Below are 13,608 nucleotides of genomic sequence, written 5' to 3' on the forward strand. Positions count from 1 at the left end.
AAAAAATTGCCAACAAATTTCTCCACACTGACTACCATTTTGTACTCCTGCCACAGTGCCAGGGTCCATTTGCTCCACGTCCTCATCCACACGCCACTGTCACCCCCTAACACGGAATCCATCCCAGCGGTGTACACGTGTCTATTTCGTCCTGCGTGGCGGAGCTGAGCACCTTTCTACATGCGTGCTGCCACCGGTATCATCCCCACGATGTGTCTGTTCACGACTTTTGCCCACATTTTTGTTGCTGTTAATCCTCACCTGAGGATATTTTTCCATTGATTTTTTAGAGAGAGTGGAAGGGGGAGAGACACAGAGAAACATGGTTGTGAGAGACATCAATTAGCTGCCTCCCGCACGTGCCCTGACCAGGGCCAGGGATCGAGCCTGCACCCGAGGTACACGCCCTTGACCGAAGTTGAACCTGGGACCCTTCAGTTTGTGGACTGACGCTCTGTCCAGAGCCAGGCTGGCAGGGGCTTGAGCAGCTTGGTTAGCGGAAGAGGCTGGAGAGCCGTGCGAGGAATGAGGAGCTGGCAGCAAGATTTTCCAAGTAACGCTTATTAAAGTGTAACTTACATACAAATATGTCCCAAATGTCAGAACCCAGGGGAATGACTTTCCACAAAGAGAGGAACAGTGGCCGGTCTGAGGGTAATGGGAGTGTCGGATTCTTAAGCCTGGAAGGCGGGATGGAGATACAAAGTGTGTGGAGGGTTGGGGGCTCTTCATGAATCATGCGCTTACATGTGCATGTTGACATCTCTCAGAGAATGAAACGGGGGAGTCCCACTGAAACACAAAATGAGAAAGAAAATTCAGAAACTACAAAATGAACGGATGGAAAGTAATACTGCTATTGATACTGCAACTCAACCTCGATAAACTAACCACACTCTGGTCCAAAATAATTGCTTCAAAATACTGACCGTCAACCGGCGGCTACAGGGAGAGAGGGCGGACTGCCAGCTCTGAGCGGCCGGCCCTCCTCCTCCACAGGAAGCACTGGGCGGAGCGCGGAGGGCCCAGAGGGCAGGGTTTCCGCCTGCTTCCTCTGTGGTCCCCCATGTTGGCGGCTCCTGGCAGACAGGAGCTTCGTTGTGAACCTGTGCTCTCAGCTCCTGCCGCTGGGCCCAGTCCCATTCCATCCCAGGCCTGCCCATCCCAAGCGTGATTTTCTTTGGGCCTCAGATCACTGCGCTCTCCTCCGAAGACCAGCGATTTACTAACCTTCCCTCTGCGCTCAGGGCGATGTCACTGTCCCGGGGCCAGTGCTGAGGGTGCTCGGCCTGCCCCCCGCCGCCCACAGCCAGGCGGCCTCCTGGCACAGCCACCAATGAATATGCACACCACCTCACGGTCATCTTAACCGGCCTGTGCACACTGGAACTGACAACTGCATGTGGTAAACGCTGGCAGACGGGTGGCCACAGGGCACTGTGGGGGCAGCTGACAACACTGGCGTGTGAAGTGAGGACGCGCTAGTACTATTTTCTCCCCACTGACCTCGGGACCGGTCACTGGGCTGCAGCGATGGAGAATGTCCCTGTCCTCAGGAAACACTATGAGGACCTAGAGGTGAAGGGGCACCACCTAGCAACCTAATCTGAAATGTCTGGGGGGTGGGGCGAGCGCGCGCGCACACACACACACACACACACACAAGAGGTAGAAAGCAAACTGCTGGTGAATCTAGATAAATGCTATATGAGACCTCTTTGTCTTGCAACTTTTCTCTACATTTGAAATTACATTAAAAAAAAAGTTACCCAACACCCCCAGGAGGTTAAACAATCGGTGGCCGACACTGGCCCTCCTGACCACAGGCTCCTTTCTGCCCTGGCCACCTTCCCATACCCCCCCCTCCCCCTTGCCGTCTCTGCCACCACGGTCATCCCGACTTTCTCCGGCCCTGGCCCTGTGGGAGCAGCCGAGGCCAGCCATGGTGGGGAGGGATGCTGGCTCCGGCTGACACGGGGTGAGGGCACATCAAGCTACCTTGCCGCCTGGAAAGGAGTAAGGGGCCCGGAGCTGGCAGGAAGCGCTGCAGCAGCAGGGCACAGAGGTGTGTGTGGGGGGGGGGGGGTAGGGGTGTCACATTTTTATGAACAACTGCACTCACCAGCTAGCTTCCTGCGCTCGGTCTCCCCCAGCCTGGACTCCTTCCGGGCGGGTTCAGTCTGCCCTGTCAGTGTCCTTGGTCTCCGTCGGCTCGCCCGGCCCCGGGGCAGAATCAGCAGAGGCAGTGGTGCTCTGCGAGGCCCCGCGGTACGAGGACCGCGAAGGGATCCTGGAGCCATGGAGCGACTGGGTCAAGGATGAGAGCCGCGAGCCGGGGCCGGACAGGGCCAGGGAGCCCAGGCGGGACGGGGACAAGGAGGAGACTTGGGAGTCCCTTTTCGACCAGTCTTGGGAACGCAACTGTGACCCCGCCTTCAACGAGGCCAGCGACGGGACCGTGGAGCTCACACGCAGCGAGACCACTGACGGGGCCCTGGAGACGGCGAGGGAAGAGGCCTGGGACGGGTTCCGAGAGGGCTCGAACAAGGAGCCTGGCGGGGAGTTGGAGGAGTCTGTGCCGGAGGCTATGGACCCCTGGCGCGGGGAGGCTAGCGGCTGAAACAGCTCCGGGCCTCCGGGCCCCCGGCGCAGCCAATTGTGCACACGCGCCAGGTCCCACGTGTCCTGGTGCTCGCTCCACAGCTGCTCGCGCTGCATCAGCAGCTGGCGCCGCATTTCGTGCAGCAGGTGGGCCCGGCGCAGCAGCCGCAGCAGCTCCTCCCGCAGCCGCCCGTTGTCCGCCTTGATGGACTGCGTGTGCGCGATGAGCGCGCGCGCCGCCTCCCTCTCCGCGCGACGCGCCATGGACTGCACCCGCTGGCGCGCCTCCCGCTCGAAGGCCGCCTTGTCCTCCAGAAAGCGCCGCTTGACGCGGTGGAGCAGCTGCGTGTGCTCCACGCGCATGTGCAGCAGCTCGCGCTCCAGCGTCCGGATCCGCGCCAGCTGTTCCAGCTGCAGCTCCTGCAGCGGCGGGGGCGGCAGCTCGGGTCAGCACGCGCCCAGCCCACCGGCTTCCGACCCCCGCACGCCTCGCCGCGCCCCGCCACGCGCACTGGCCCGCCCACGGCGCACGCGCACTGGCCTTGTAGGGCTGCAGCTCCTGCACCTGCCGCGCCATGTGCGCCGCGCGCGCCTCCATCTCCTGCAGCTGCGCGCGCACGCCCTCCTCGCGCCCGTGGTAGAGCGCCTCCAGGTCGGTGCGCTGGCTGTGGATCTGCGCCAGGTCCACGCGGTTCTGCTCCTCCAGGCGCACCGTGGCGTTGGCGCAGCGCTGCGCGTGCGCGCTCACGTAGGTGGCGTAGAATCGGTTCTCGTCGCGCAGGCGCAGCGCCTCGCCGTCCAGGAGGATGTTGTCCTGCAGCACCTGGTCCACGCACTGCTCGTAGGCGTCCAGCTGCTGGGTGAGCAGCCCGTGCTCGCGCAGCAGGTACTGCGCGCGCTCCGACAGCTGCGCCTCGGCGTTGGCGGCGGCGGCGCTGTCTGCCGGCCGGCTCCCGCGCTTCTTTTTGGGCGCCATGAGCCCCGGCCTGGGGGGAGGGACGCGTGAGGGCCCGCCTGCAGCCCGCTCCGCGCCCAGCCCTGCCCCTCCGCAGCCCGAAAACTCTAGCGGGTGGGGCGCGTCTCAGGGTTGGGGAGGCAGAATCAGGGGCACGTGGTGAATCGGGAGTCGGGGCCCCGTGGCCAACCTTTACTCGTGGGCTCTTTTGGGACCGTGGCCATCCGTGGGGTGCGCCCACCTCGAGTACTGTTGGTGTTCAGCCCCGACTGTCTCCGTGGAGACAGAACTTAGCTGCCCTCCCCCACTATCACCCCGTTGCCGGGGCAACAGCCCTACTTCCCTCCCCCCTCCAGCCCCCCAATTCCCTCACTCAGAGTTGATACCTGACACCGTGTGTGCCCCGCACAGGTCACACCCAGGCGGCTGGAGTGGCTTCCGAATCAGACGGACGGCGCCGCAGCCCGACGATCCCGCCCGAGGCCCGCAGGTCGATTTCAGAGCCGTGGCAGTTCACACCCATGGCTACACCTGCGCGACACGCGTGGCAGCGCCTCTCAAAATTAGGAACGCAACTGAGGCATTTTCCTTCTTGTAAAAAATGTGTTTTATAAATAAAGACAAAATGGCATAAACCAAGACAATGCAGGATCTTTGTTTATTTTAACATTAAAATATTAAAGAGACGGCCCGGCTGGCGTGGCTCAGCGGCTGAGCATGGACCTATGAACCAGGCGGTCACGGTCGATTCCCTGTGAGGGCACAAGCCGGGTTGCCGGTTCAATCTCCAGTGTGGGGTGTGTAGGAGGCGGCCGGTCAGTGGTTCTCTCTCATCACTGTTTCTCTCTCTCTCCCTCTCCCTTCCTCTCTGAAATCAATAAAAATATATATTTTAAAAAATATCATAAAAGAAACATTGCTCAGCCCTAATCGGTTTGGCTCAGTGGATAGAGCGTAGGTCTTCGGACTCAAGGGTCCCAGTTTTGATTCTGGTCAAGGGCATGTGCCTTGGTTGCGGGCACATCCCCAGTAGGGGGTGTGCAAGAGGCAGCTGATTGATGTTTCTCTCTCATCAATGTTTCTAACTCTCTATCCCTCTCCCTTCCTCTCCGTAAAAAATCAATAAAATATATTTTTTTAAAAAAGAAACATTGCCCATAGCCTAAAACAGCATCTGAACGATGGGCTTAAATGATACGGACTTTTAATATGATATTGGTGCCTGACTTGTAGAAAATTGACAAAAGACCAACTAGAATCAGGGAAAAACAGAAAACCTTGAAGCTGCAAGGGGGGCTTTACTGAGGCCATTTCGGATGGTTCCTCACCCCAAGCCTGCCAAACTCGGTGCGGTCGGCCGCATACCGGCCGGGGTTTAACATGCTTGCTCCAGCGGCTCTCCAGGGCCTGGCATTTACATACCAGGATCTCTGCCCCCAGGGGCAGCTGCCTGCGCCTCCTGATACCTCACCACCCTCAAGGCCTGCCTGGTGCCACCGTACCCATTGGACAGATTTAGAAACAGACTGCAGAAAGTGGAGGCCTATTCCCATGGCCCGTCTAGTCCTTCGCAGCCTGACTTAGTGCCTCCAGGCAACGCTGCCCCTGCCTCGCCCGGGCTCCTGTGCGGCACACAACTGTCACGGAGTGTCTGGGTCAAACTTGGCCTTTTAATTTTGTTGCTAGATGGAGGACTCAATGGGCAGAGCTTTAAGTCCTGCCAGCCTCCTCAGGCACCCTCATCTCTTTTCTTTTTAAAAAAATATATACGTATATTTTCTTATTAATTTGAGAGAGAGAGAGAGAGATAGAAACATCAGTCATGAGAATCATTGACCGGCTGCCTCCTGCATGCCCCCAACTGGGGATTAAGCCCCAAACCCAAGCATGTGTCCTGACCGGGAATCCAACCGTGACCTCCTGGTTCCTGAGCCGATGCTCAACCCCTGAGCCCCACTGGCTGGGATCAGACATCCTCATTTCTGAGTCTGCGGGCATGATACCAGAGACCACCACACACACAGCCCCAAGGAGCCCTCCTGGGCACCTGAGTCCATAGCGCATTCGGGTAGCAGGCAGGGCAGCAGAGAGCTTTGGGCCGAGGGAGCACACCTGGGCCACCCAGCGGGTGGGGGCGGCTGTGCCCCAGACAAGAAGGGCAGTGGCTCCGACGGTGACTCAGAGGGAAACAGCGGTGATATCCGCTCAGACTTTGACCCTGAGGAGCAGGGGAGGGGTGGGCCCACACTCAGGACTGTGACCCCCGGAGGGTGGGGCCGGCGATGGGGCTGGTCTGGTCTGCAGTGTGGGCGGTGGGTGGGGGCCGTGAGCGTCTGGTCTCCTAAGTTACAAGGAGGCTGGTGGAGGTTGAAGCTGAAGGTTCCATCTGATTGTTTCAGCAAAGGGCTTTGTGTGCCACCGCCCACACCCCTGACTCTGGTCTCCTGGTTGAGGCCTCCCCATTCCGGCCCAAGGTTAAGACGAACATTAAATACACGGCCCACTGTTTATCTGATGCATAATAAATACCCCATGTTGATAATGCCCTCACTCAAAAGAGCCAATGGTTGCCCTCACCAGTGTGGCTCAGTGGATAGAGCACCAGCCTGTGGACTGAAGGGTCCCGGGTTCCATTCCCGTCAAGGGCACATGCCTGGGTTGCCGGCTCCTCCCTGGCCCAGGGCCCTGGTCGGGGCGCGTGCAGGAGGCAACCAATAGATGTGTTTCTCTCACATCAATGTTTCCCTCTGTCTTTCCCTCCCTCTTCCACTCTCTCTAAAAGATCAATGGAAAAATATCCTTGGGTGAGGATTAACAAAAAATAAAATAAAATAAAATAAAATAAAGGCCCCTAGATAAAACACATAATAGCAGATTTAAAAACAACTAATGGATGAGTCAAATACCAGTTTCCACTAAAAAATTGATATGATCATTGATTTAATAATTAAGTGTAATGAATTCACGCTGCAGGTTGTTTTTTGTTTTGTATTTTTTGCTGAAATTCACTGATGTTGGAATAATTCTGCTTATTGGCCACATTCTCAGGGTCAAGCCCTCCTCCGGCTCGGGGTGGGGGGGGGCAGGGAAAGGAGCAGACGGGGTGCGCTCTGGTCACAGCCCCACTCCTGGCCCGGGAGTCCCCATGACCCGCTCCCACGCCCTTCAGTCTGTCCAGTCAGTCGTCAGTCCTCCCTCCGCTTGGTCGGCGAGCGTCCTCCTCTGCCCTCTGCCCGCTGCCCGGTGGCACTAGCTTTCCCATTCGCCTTCATATTTAGGGATCCGCCTAAACCTGCCATTTCACTGGGCGATCGCACGTTGGGGGAGGCTGCGGAGGGCAGAGGCTCGCTATCTTTTCCCTGTTGGAAGGGTTTGGTAGGGATGGGCCTTTCGCTTAGTTGTCGCCAGTCCAGCTGCATTTTATTACGTTTATTTGAAGGACAGCTTTCGCCGGCTTTCTCTCCCGCTTGTATAGTTTCCGTTCCAGGGCGTCCTACTCCCGTCTTCCTCGTTTCGTCGTTTCTGCCTGTGCTGGGCTTAGCTTCCTCGTTTTCCGGCCTCTGACGGTGGGAACTGTCGTCCTCGATAAGCATCGGGAACCGTAATGTCCGCTCGGCCTGGCGTGGGCCGCACCCCTCGCCTCCCGGGGCATTCATGGTCTTCAGTTCAAAACGGTTTATACTCGCCCTAGCTGGTTTGGCTCAGTGGGTAGAGCATCAGCCTGCGGACTGAAAGGGCCCAGGTTCGATTCCGGTCGGGGGCATGTACCTGGGTTGCGGGCACATCCCCAGTAGGGGGTGTGCAGGAGGCAGCCGATCGATGTTTCTAACTCTCTATCCCTCTCCCTTCCTCTCTGTAAAAAATCAATAAAATATAAAAAACAAAACAAAAACAAAACAAAAAACGGTTTATACTTAACCACGCCCCTTCTCTGGCACGTGGCTCACGTGTAAGTGTGCTGTGTAAAACTCGGCATCTTTCTGGGGGGAGAGGGGAGTGTTCCAATTGTCTTTGCCACTTACTTCTGTTTCAATTTGGGGGATCAGAGACCGCAACTCCCAACAGCTCGGCAATGGAGGGCCGCCTGCGAGTGACCTAACCATCAGCCCGGATCCTAGATCGGGGGGGGGGGGGGGGGGGGAGGGGGGGGAGGGGTTGGGGGGGGCCGTGCGGAGGCTGCGCAGGCTCCTTGGGGCAGAGGCCGACAAGGGCACCTCTTCGCGGGACCGGGTTCCGGGCGGTGGTGAGGGGGCGGGGCTTTGCTGCAAGGCCCCGCCCCAGGCCCCGCCCCCAGGCCCCCGCTCAGGCGCCGCCTGTTCCCAAGGCAACGGGGTTCAACAGCTCCTGCGCCGCCGGTTTGTGCAGCCCGGGCCCGCCGCCGGCATGTACACGGCCGAGGTGGACGCGCACGTAGCCCAGCGATACCTGCTGAAGCGGCGGCTCGGGAAGGGGGTGAGCCGGGCCGCGCCCGCAAGGCCAGGCAGGGTCTGTCTCCCCGGCTCCGTGGGGACCGAGGCTGGCATCGGGCCTCCGCCACCTGCCGGAGGTGTGGCCTCGGTTTCCGGTAACAGGCCTCCGGCATCGCCTCCTCCCAGGGGCACGGCTCTGGGTCCCCGAGCAGCGCCTGCCCGCCGTCCCCGTCCTCCTGCTCCCCAGCTCCGGCTCCCGGCGCCCACACTGCTCCCTGGGAGCTGGACCCCCCTGTCCCGGGCTCTGACGGGGGCGGGCGCTGAGAGGATAAACGCGGTGGACGTGCATCGGGAACCAGAGCCTGTGTGAGCCCACGCGTGTTTGTGGTCGTGAGTGAGCACGTGGGATTGTGCAGGAGTGTGTATGTGAAGCTGTGTGAGCGCGTGTGTTCATGGGGGGCAGTGCACACAGCAAGGGCCAAGGCTTGACTTGGGGGGAACCAGAGTTGTTGAGACTGGATAAGTGACGGGGACGGGTCGGGCGGATCGCGGGAGCTCTGGGGACTTGGGTTCTACGTTTAGTGACACCGGGAGTGGTCGCAGCGTTGGTGCCAGGTTACCAGGCTCACCTGCCGCTGTTGGGGTGGGGGGGGTAGGGGGAGCGGGCAAGGGAGGTGAGTGAAGATGTTCGCCTCCACTAGCCAGGCCAGGCTTGCGGGAGCCTCAGGCTGGGGCGGGGAGGGGGGCAACAGACATGGCAGCAATGGTTGGATTCTGATGAATTCTGAAGGAATGGCCAGTAGGATTTGCTGACAGGCTGGCTGGAGCATGTGAGAGAGAGGTTAGGGTGCCTGGAGAAGGGTCCTGCCCCAGACCCCAACCCTCCCTGGCCTCCATCTCCCCTTGCTGCCTGTCACCGCCCCCCCCCCCAAGGATGCTGGGGTCCTGAGCAGCCTGCAGGGGCCCTCATTGCACTCCTACCCCTCCCAGCAGCCAGACCAGGAAGGAGGGGGGCTGGGTGGGGACAGGGGGCTGACGCCCTCCTCCCCAGGCCTATGGAATTGTGTGGAAGGCGGTGGATCAGAGGACTGGCGAGGTCGTGGCCATCAAGAAAATCTTTGATGCCTTTAGGGATAAGACAGATGCCCAGGTAACAGCGTGGAAAGGGGAGGGCAGGGCCGGCTCTGAGGCGAGGTCCCAGGGTCAGTGGGTGTGGGTGGCGAGCCCAACGCCTGTGGGCCCTGCTGCCTCGCACACGTGTGTTTCTGCCTCGTTCCAGAGAACGTTCCGGGAAGTCATGCTGCTCCAGGTGCGTGGCCACGGCCTCAGCCCCTTCCCCGGGCACCGTCCCCCCAAAAGCGGGGAGCCGGGCCGCCGCCCTGGAACCCAGCTGCTGGCTCTCTCCCCAGGAATTTGGGGACCATCCAAACATCATTAGGCTCTTGGATGTGATCCGGGCGGAGAATGACAGGGACATATACCTGGTGTTTGAGTTTATGGGTGAGTCAGGCCTCGTCAGCCCCCAGCCTCCTCCGCCCTCGCCTGAGACCCCCCTCCAGTGGTCTGGCTCCCTGGGAACGTCCCTCGACTCCTCAGGTCCCTGCGTGGCCGGCACCCGCCCCTTGGGCAGTGCCCTGTGCCCAAGGACAAACAGCTTGGCTGATGGCAGTACCCCCAGAGGCCCCTGCTGTGTCCACTGTTCGCAGCTCCTTTTCCTTTTTCTACTCATTTTATAAAACAAAGGCACAGCCCGAGCTGGTTGGACTCCATGGAAAGAGGGTTGGCCTGTGGACTGAAGGGTCTGTTGCAGGCTCCACCCCCCCGGCCCTGACTGAGCTGTGCCTCCCCCTCCCCTTCCACTCTCTCAAAGCCAATGGGCAATTCCCTCAGGTGAGGTTTAACCAGAAAATCAAAATAAAACAAAGGCACAAAATAAAACAATTCCACAAACTTCCTGCTGTCCCAGCCGTGAGCAGGCCCACGCTGCCTGCAGGCCCACTGGGAGGTGTACCCGCCCAGGGCGTGGCCCTGCGGGCGGCCGAGGGACCTGGGCTCAGCGGGCAGCGGCCAGCAGGTGCCCTGAGCGGTTCCAAGAGGGACAGACCGAGCTGCTCTCCCCAGGACCCCTGGGCTAACCCAGACCCCACTGCTTCCTCGGTGCCCCCCAGACACGGACCTGAACGCCGTCATCGGCAAGGGCACGCTGCTGAAGGACGTGCACAAGCGCTACATCTTCTGCCAGCTGCTGCGGGCCGCCAAGTTCATCCACTCGGGCCGCGTCATCCACCGAGACCAGAAGGTGCCACCTCGCCTGGCCCACTGCACCCCTGTCCCCCGCCCCGCCCACTGCGCCGGACCTACTGGACCCCCCTCTGTCCCCCACCCCCGCTCCCCGTCCCCACCCCCCAGACCCCCATCCACCTCGCCTGGCCCACTGCACCCCTGTCCCCCGCCGTCCCCCGCCCCCGCCCACCGCGCGGGGCCTACTGCCCTGAGCCGCCTCCTCCCCCAGCCCTCCAACGTCCTCCTGGACGCCAACTGCCTGGTGAAGGTCTGCGACTTTGGCCTCGCCCGCTCCCTGGGCGGCCTCCCCGAGGGCCCCGAGGGCCAGGCCCTGACGGAGTACGTGGCCACGCGCTGGTACCGGGCTCCGGAGGTGCTGCTGTCCTCCAGCTGGTAACGCCCCTCCTTCCCGTCGCCACCTCCCCAGCAGCCGCCCCTCCGGGCCCCCCCACCCCCCGCTGGTGTCCTCACCCGCCCCTTCCCAGCACCGGGCCCCGCCCCCTTGAATGGCCTCGCCCCGCCCCTCCGCCCAGGTACACGCCGGGGGTGGACATGTGGAGCCTGGGCTGCATCCTGGGAGAGATGCTCCGGGGGAAGCCGCTGTTCCCCGGCACGTCCACCCTCCACCAGCTGGAGCTCATCCTGCAGACCATCCCGCCGCCGGCCCAGGAGGGTGCGTGCAGGGCCACTGGGCGAGGGCACGAGGCCTGGGGAGGCGGCCGACAGGCCAGGACTGGGGGGCAGGATGCCAGGGGTCCGGAAACCTCGGGAAGACGGGAAAAGGGGGAGCTGATGGGGGTGTCAGGGAGCAGCTGTGCAGCCTGCAAGGCAGGCAGGGCCTGGCCACAGGGTTCAGAGGGTCCAGCCGGGCCGGGCGAGAGGGCCAGCCCTCTGAGTGGTGCAGGGCCGGGCCCACACTGCTGGGCTGGGGGAGGCTGGGGGAGGAGCTGGAAGGAGGCAGTGGTGGGCGTGGCTGGGTGGGCGGGGTCCTTCCTCTTCCCGGAGGGAGGGGGGCCAGAGAGAGGCAGGACCGGGTGGGGGAGCCCCATTCTCTCCCCAAGTCTTCACTCTCCTGCGTGGAGAGGGAGGCGTGAGCGCGTGGCCGCCTGGGGAAGGTTTGCACATCCCGATGTTCCAGGTGGGAGCTGCCAGGCAGCCCAAACCCAGAGAGCGGTCACTCGAGGGGCCAGAGGGATGGCTGGACCCAGACCCCCGCCCTCCTTACCTCACACCTTCTGCCCCTCGTCCCCCCCAGACCTGCTGGCTCTCGGCTCAGGCTACGGAGCCTCAATCCTGCAGCACCTGGCGGCCGGGTGAGTCAGGGCTGGGCCTGGACTCCCGCAGCTTCCCGTGTCCCTGCTGAGCTGGCCAGACCCCAGCCCGGCCCCGCTGGTCACGCTAAAGAGGGCTCCAGGGGCGGACAGGAGGGGACCGGAAGTAAGGCCCGGACCTGGTGACCACCCCAGGCTGCCTGCGTCCTGAATGGGTCGAGGGGGTCCAGAGACAGTCAAGTGGGGTTCGGCAAAGGGTGGAGCCTGGGCCGCAGGTGCGGCTGTGGGGGGCCCGGACCGGACCGGACGGGACTCGTGGCCCCGCAGGCCCGGGCAGGCGCTGGACGCCCTCCTGCCCCCGGACACGCCCCCCGAGGCCCTGGACCTCCTGCAGCGACTCCTGGTGTTCGCCCCGAACAAGCGGCTGAGCGCGGCCCAGGCCCTGCAGCACCCCTACGTGCAGAGGTAGGGGGGGCCTGCCGCCCGCCAGTCCCGCTGCCCCCCAGGCTGTCGGGGAGGCTAATGGGCCGCAGCCCGGGCCTCGCCCCCTCTCGTACCCGCCTCGTGGGCTCCCGCAGGTTCCACTGCCCGGCCCGCGAGTGGGCGCTGGAGGCGGAGGTGCGGCTCCCGGTGCACGAAGGAGTCCAGCTCACGGCCCCCGAGTACCGCAGCCTCCTCTACCAGGTGCTCCCGGCGCGGCCCCCACCCACCCGCCCCCACCGCCCGGGCCGGCCTGGCGCCGCCCGCGCCCCTTTGAGCGCCTCCCTCCCGCAGATGATCCTGGAGCGCAGGGGCGGCAGCCGCCCCCCGAGAGAGAAGGGCCAGGGGGACGCCCAGGTGCAGGCCCCGGGGGAGGAGCTCAGCGCCTCCGGGCCCCAGGCGCGCGCGCTCCAACTCAGAGCCGCGCCCCCGCCGCCCGTGCAGGACCGCGGGCACAGGCCAAAAAGCAGCCCCGCGCACGGTGAGCGGCGGACCCCAGGTGTGGGACCCCCCCTGTCCGCGCCCAGACTCCTCACCCCGGCTGACATCCGACCCACAGACGCCCCCGGCGGAGCCAAGAGCGTCCCCAGGCAGAACTCGGCGCCCCCGCTCCAGCCGGAACCCCCTCTCCAGCCGGAACCCCCTCTCCAGCCGGCGCCCTCGCTCCAGCCTCCGCCCCCGAGAGGCCGGGGGAGCGGGGAAAGGCCCCCCGGGGCGACGGCGGAACCCCCCTCGTGGGTAGGTGGTGTAGGGTGGGCACGGGAGGACCCTCCGCGGTGCCTTCCTGGGGCGCACAGCGCCGGCCGGCGGTGACCTCCTGACGCGTGCCTCCCAGGCGAAGCCCCGCGCCCAGGCAGCGCCCTCGCTGGCCTCGCAGGCGGCCGCGCAGGTGGCTGTCCAGGCTCTGATCCGGAACAACCGGGACCCTGGCCCCGCGGCCGGCGCAAGACGGGTGAGCCCGCCCCCTCAGCCCTCCTGCCCCCTCAGCCCTCCTCCCTCCGTGTCCCCCTCTTCGCGCCCCTCCCCTCCCTCTCACCAGGACCCCCGACTTCGCGCAGGTCCCTCTGGGGCGTCCCGGGGAGGCCCGGCCGGGCCGGAGGATGTTCAGAGCCTCTGCCTCGCAGGGGGTCCAGGGGGCTGCCCGGGCTGCGCTCGGGGGCTACTCCCAGGCCTACGGCACCGTCAGCCACTCGGCGCTGGGCCGCCTGCCCCTGCTCCCCGGAAACGGCCACACGGCCACGGTGTGTGGGCCTCGCTCCCCGCCGGCGCCCCCACCCGCCACCCCTCCCTAGTCCCCGCCTACTGTCCGCGGATTTGCCCCCCAAGTCCCGCCACCCCCTTTGCTGGCCCCATGGGAGTCCCAGGAGGTTTGTCCAGAAGCGCCCCCTCCAGCCCCATCACCTTCTCCAATAAAGTCCTGTCTGTCCCCAGCCTGCAGCCAGTCCTTCCTCCTCAGGGGACCCAAGTCCCTGCTCCCCTTTCCTGGAGCCCATCACCTATCAGACCCCCGTCTCCCCAGCACCCAGCCTCTCCCTCGAGGCTCAGGGCACCTGAGGGGCCTGCCTGCGGGGAGCATAGGCTAAGGGTGCACTATGTAGTGAGGAGGTTG

At 63.3% G+C, this 13,608-nt stretch overlaps 2 protein-coding genes across 2 annotated transcripts; one reads left to right on the forward strand and one right to left on the reverse strand.

Annotated features, from left to right (window-relative positions):
- Positions 1-1,867: 1,867 nt before the first annotated feature.
- CCDC166 (coiled-coil domain containing 166) lies at positions 1,868-3,707 on the reverse strand. The gene is made up of 2 exons (XM_059672394.1): positions 3,143-3,707; positions 1,868-3,021 (listed from the first exon to the last, which is right to left on the reverse strand). The coding sequence occupies exons 1-2, from the start codon at positions 3,575-3,577 to the stop codon at positions 2,176-2,178; spliced, it is 1,281 nt and encodes a 426-aa protein (XP_059528377.1). The 5' UTR covers positions 3,578-3,707; the 3' UTR covers positions 1,868-2,175.
- A 4,196-nt stretch (positions 3,708-7,903) lies between these two features.
- Positions 7,904-13,332, forward strand: MAPK15 (mitogen-activated protein kinase 15). Its single transcript, XM_059672422.1, has 14 exons — positions 7,904-8,008; positions 9,017-9,115; positions 9,245-9,274; positions 9,375-9,465; positions 10,134-10,264; positions 10,478-10,641; positions 10,782-10,921; positions 11,504-11,561; positions 11,847-11,984; positions 12,098-12,203; positions 12,294-12,480; positions 12,559-12,737; positions 12,835-12,951; positions 13,058-13,332. Exons 1-14 carry the CDS (start codon positions 7,940-7,942, stop codon positions 13,289-13,291), a joined length of 1,743 nt encoding a protein of 580 aa, XP_059528405.1. The 5' UTR covers positions 7,904-7,939; the 3' UTR covers positions 13,292-13,332.
- Positions 13,333-13,608: the final 276 nt, after the last annotated feature.

This window comes from Myotis daubentonii, chromosome 17 (genome assembly GCF_963259705.1).
Source record: "Myotis daubentonii chromosome 17, mMyoDau2.1, whole genome shotgun sequence".
Taxonomy (NCBI): domain Eukaryota; kingdom Metazoa; phylum Chordata; class Mammalia; order Chiroptera; family Vespertilionidae; genus Myotis; species Myotis daubentonii.

Excerpts from the sequence above, each read along its gene's own strand:
- CCDC166 (XM_059672394.1), bottom strand. The coding sequence starts at position 3,577 with ATGGCGCCCAAAAAGAAGCGCGGGAGCCGGCCGGCAGACAGCGCCGCC. Across the intron at positions 3,022-3,142 it reads AGGAGCTGCAGCCCTACAAG|GAGCTGCAGCTGGAACAGCT; the intron begins GCCAGTGCGCGT and ends CCGCCGCTGCAG.
- MAPK15 (XM_059672422.1), top strand. The coding sequence starts at position 7,940 with ATGTACACGGCCGAGGTGGACGCGCACGTAGCCCAGCGATACCTGCTG. Across the intron at positions 9,466-10,133 it reads CCTGGTGTTTGAGTTTATGG|ACACGGACCTGAACGCCGTC; the intron begins GTGAGTCAGGCC and ends GGTGCCCCCCAG. Across the intron at positions 12,952-13,057 it reads CCGCGGCCGGCGCAAGACGG|GTCCCTCTGGGGCGTCCCGG; the intron begins GTGAGCCCGCCC and ends GACTTCGCGCAG.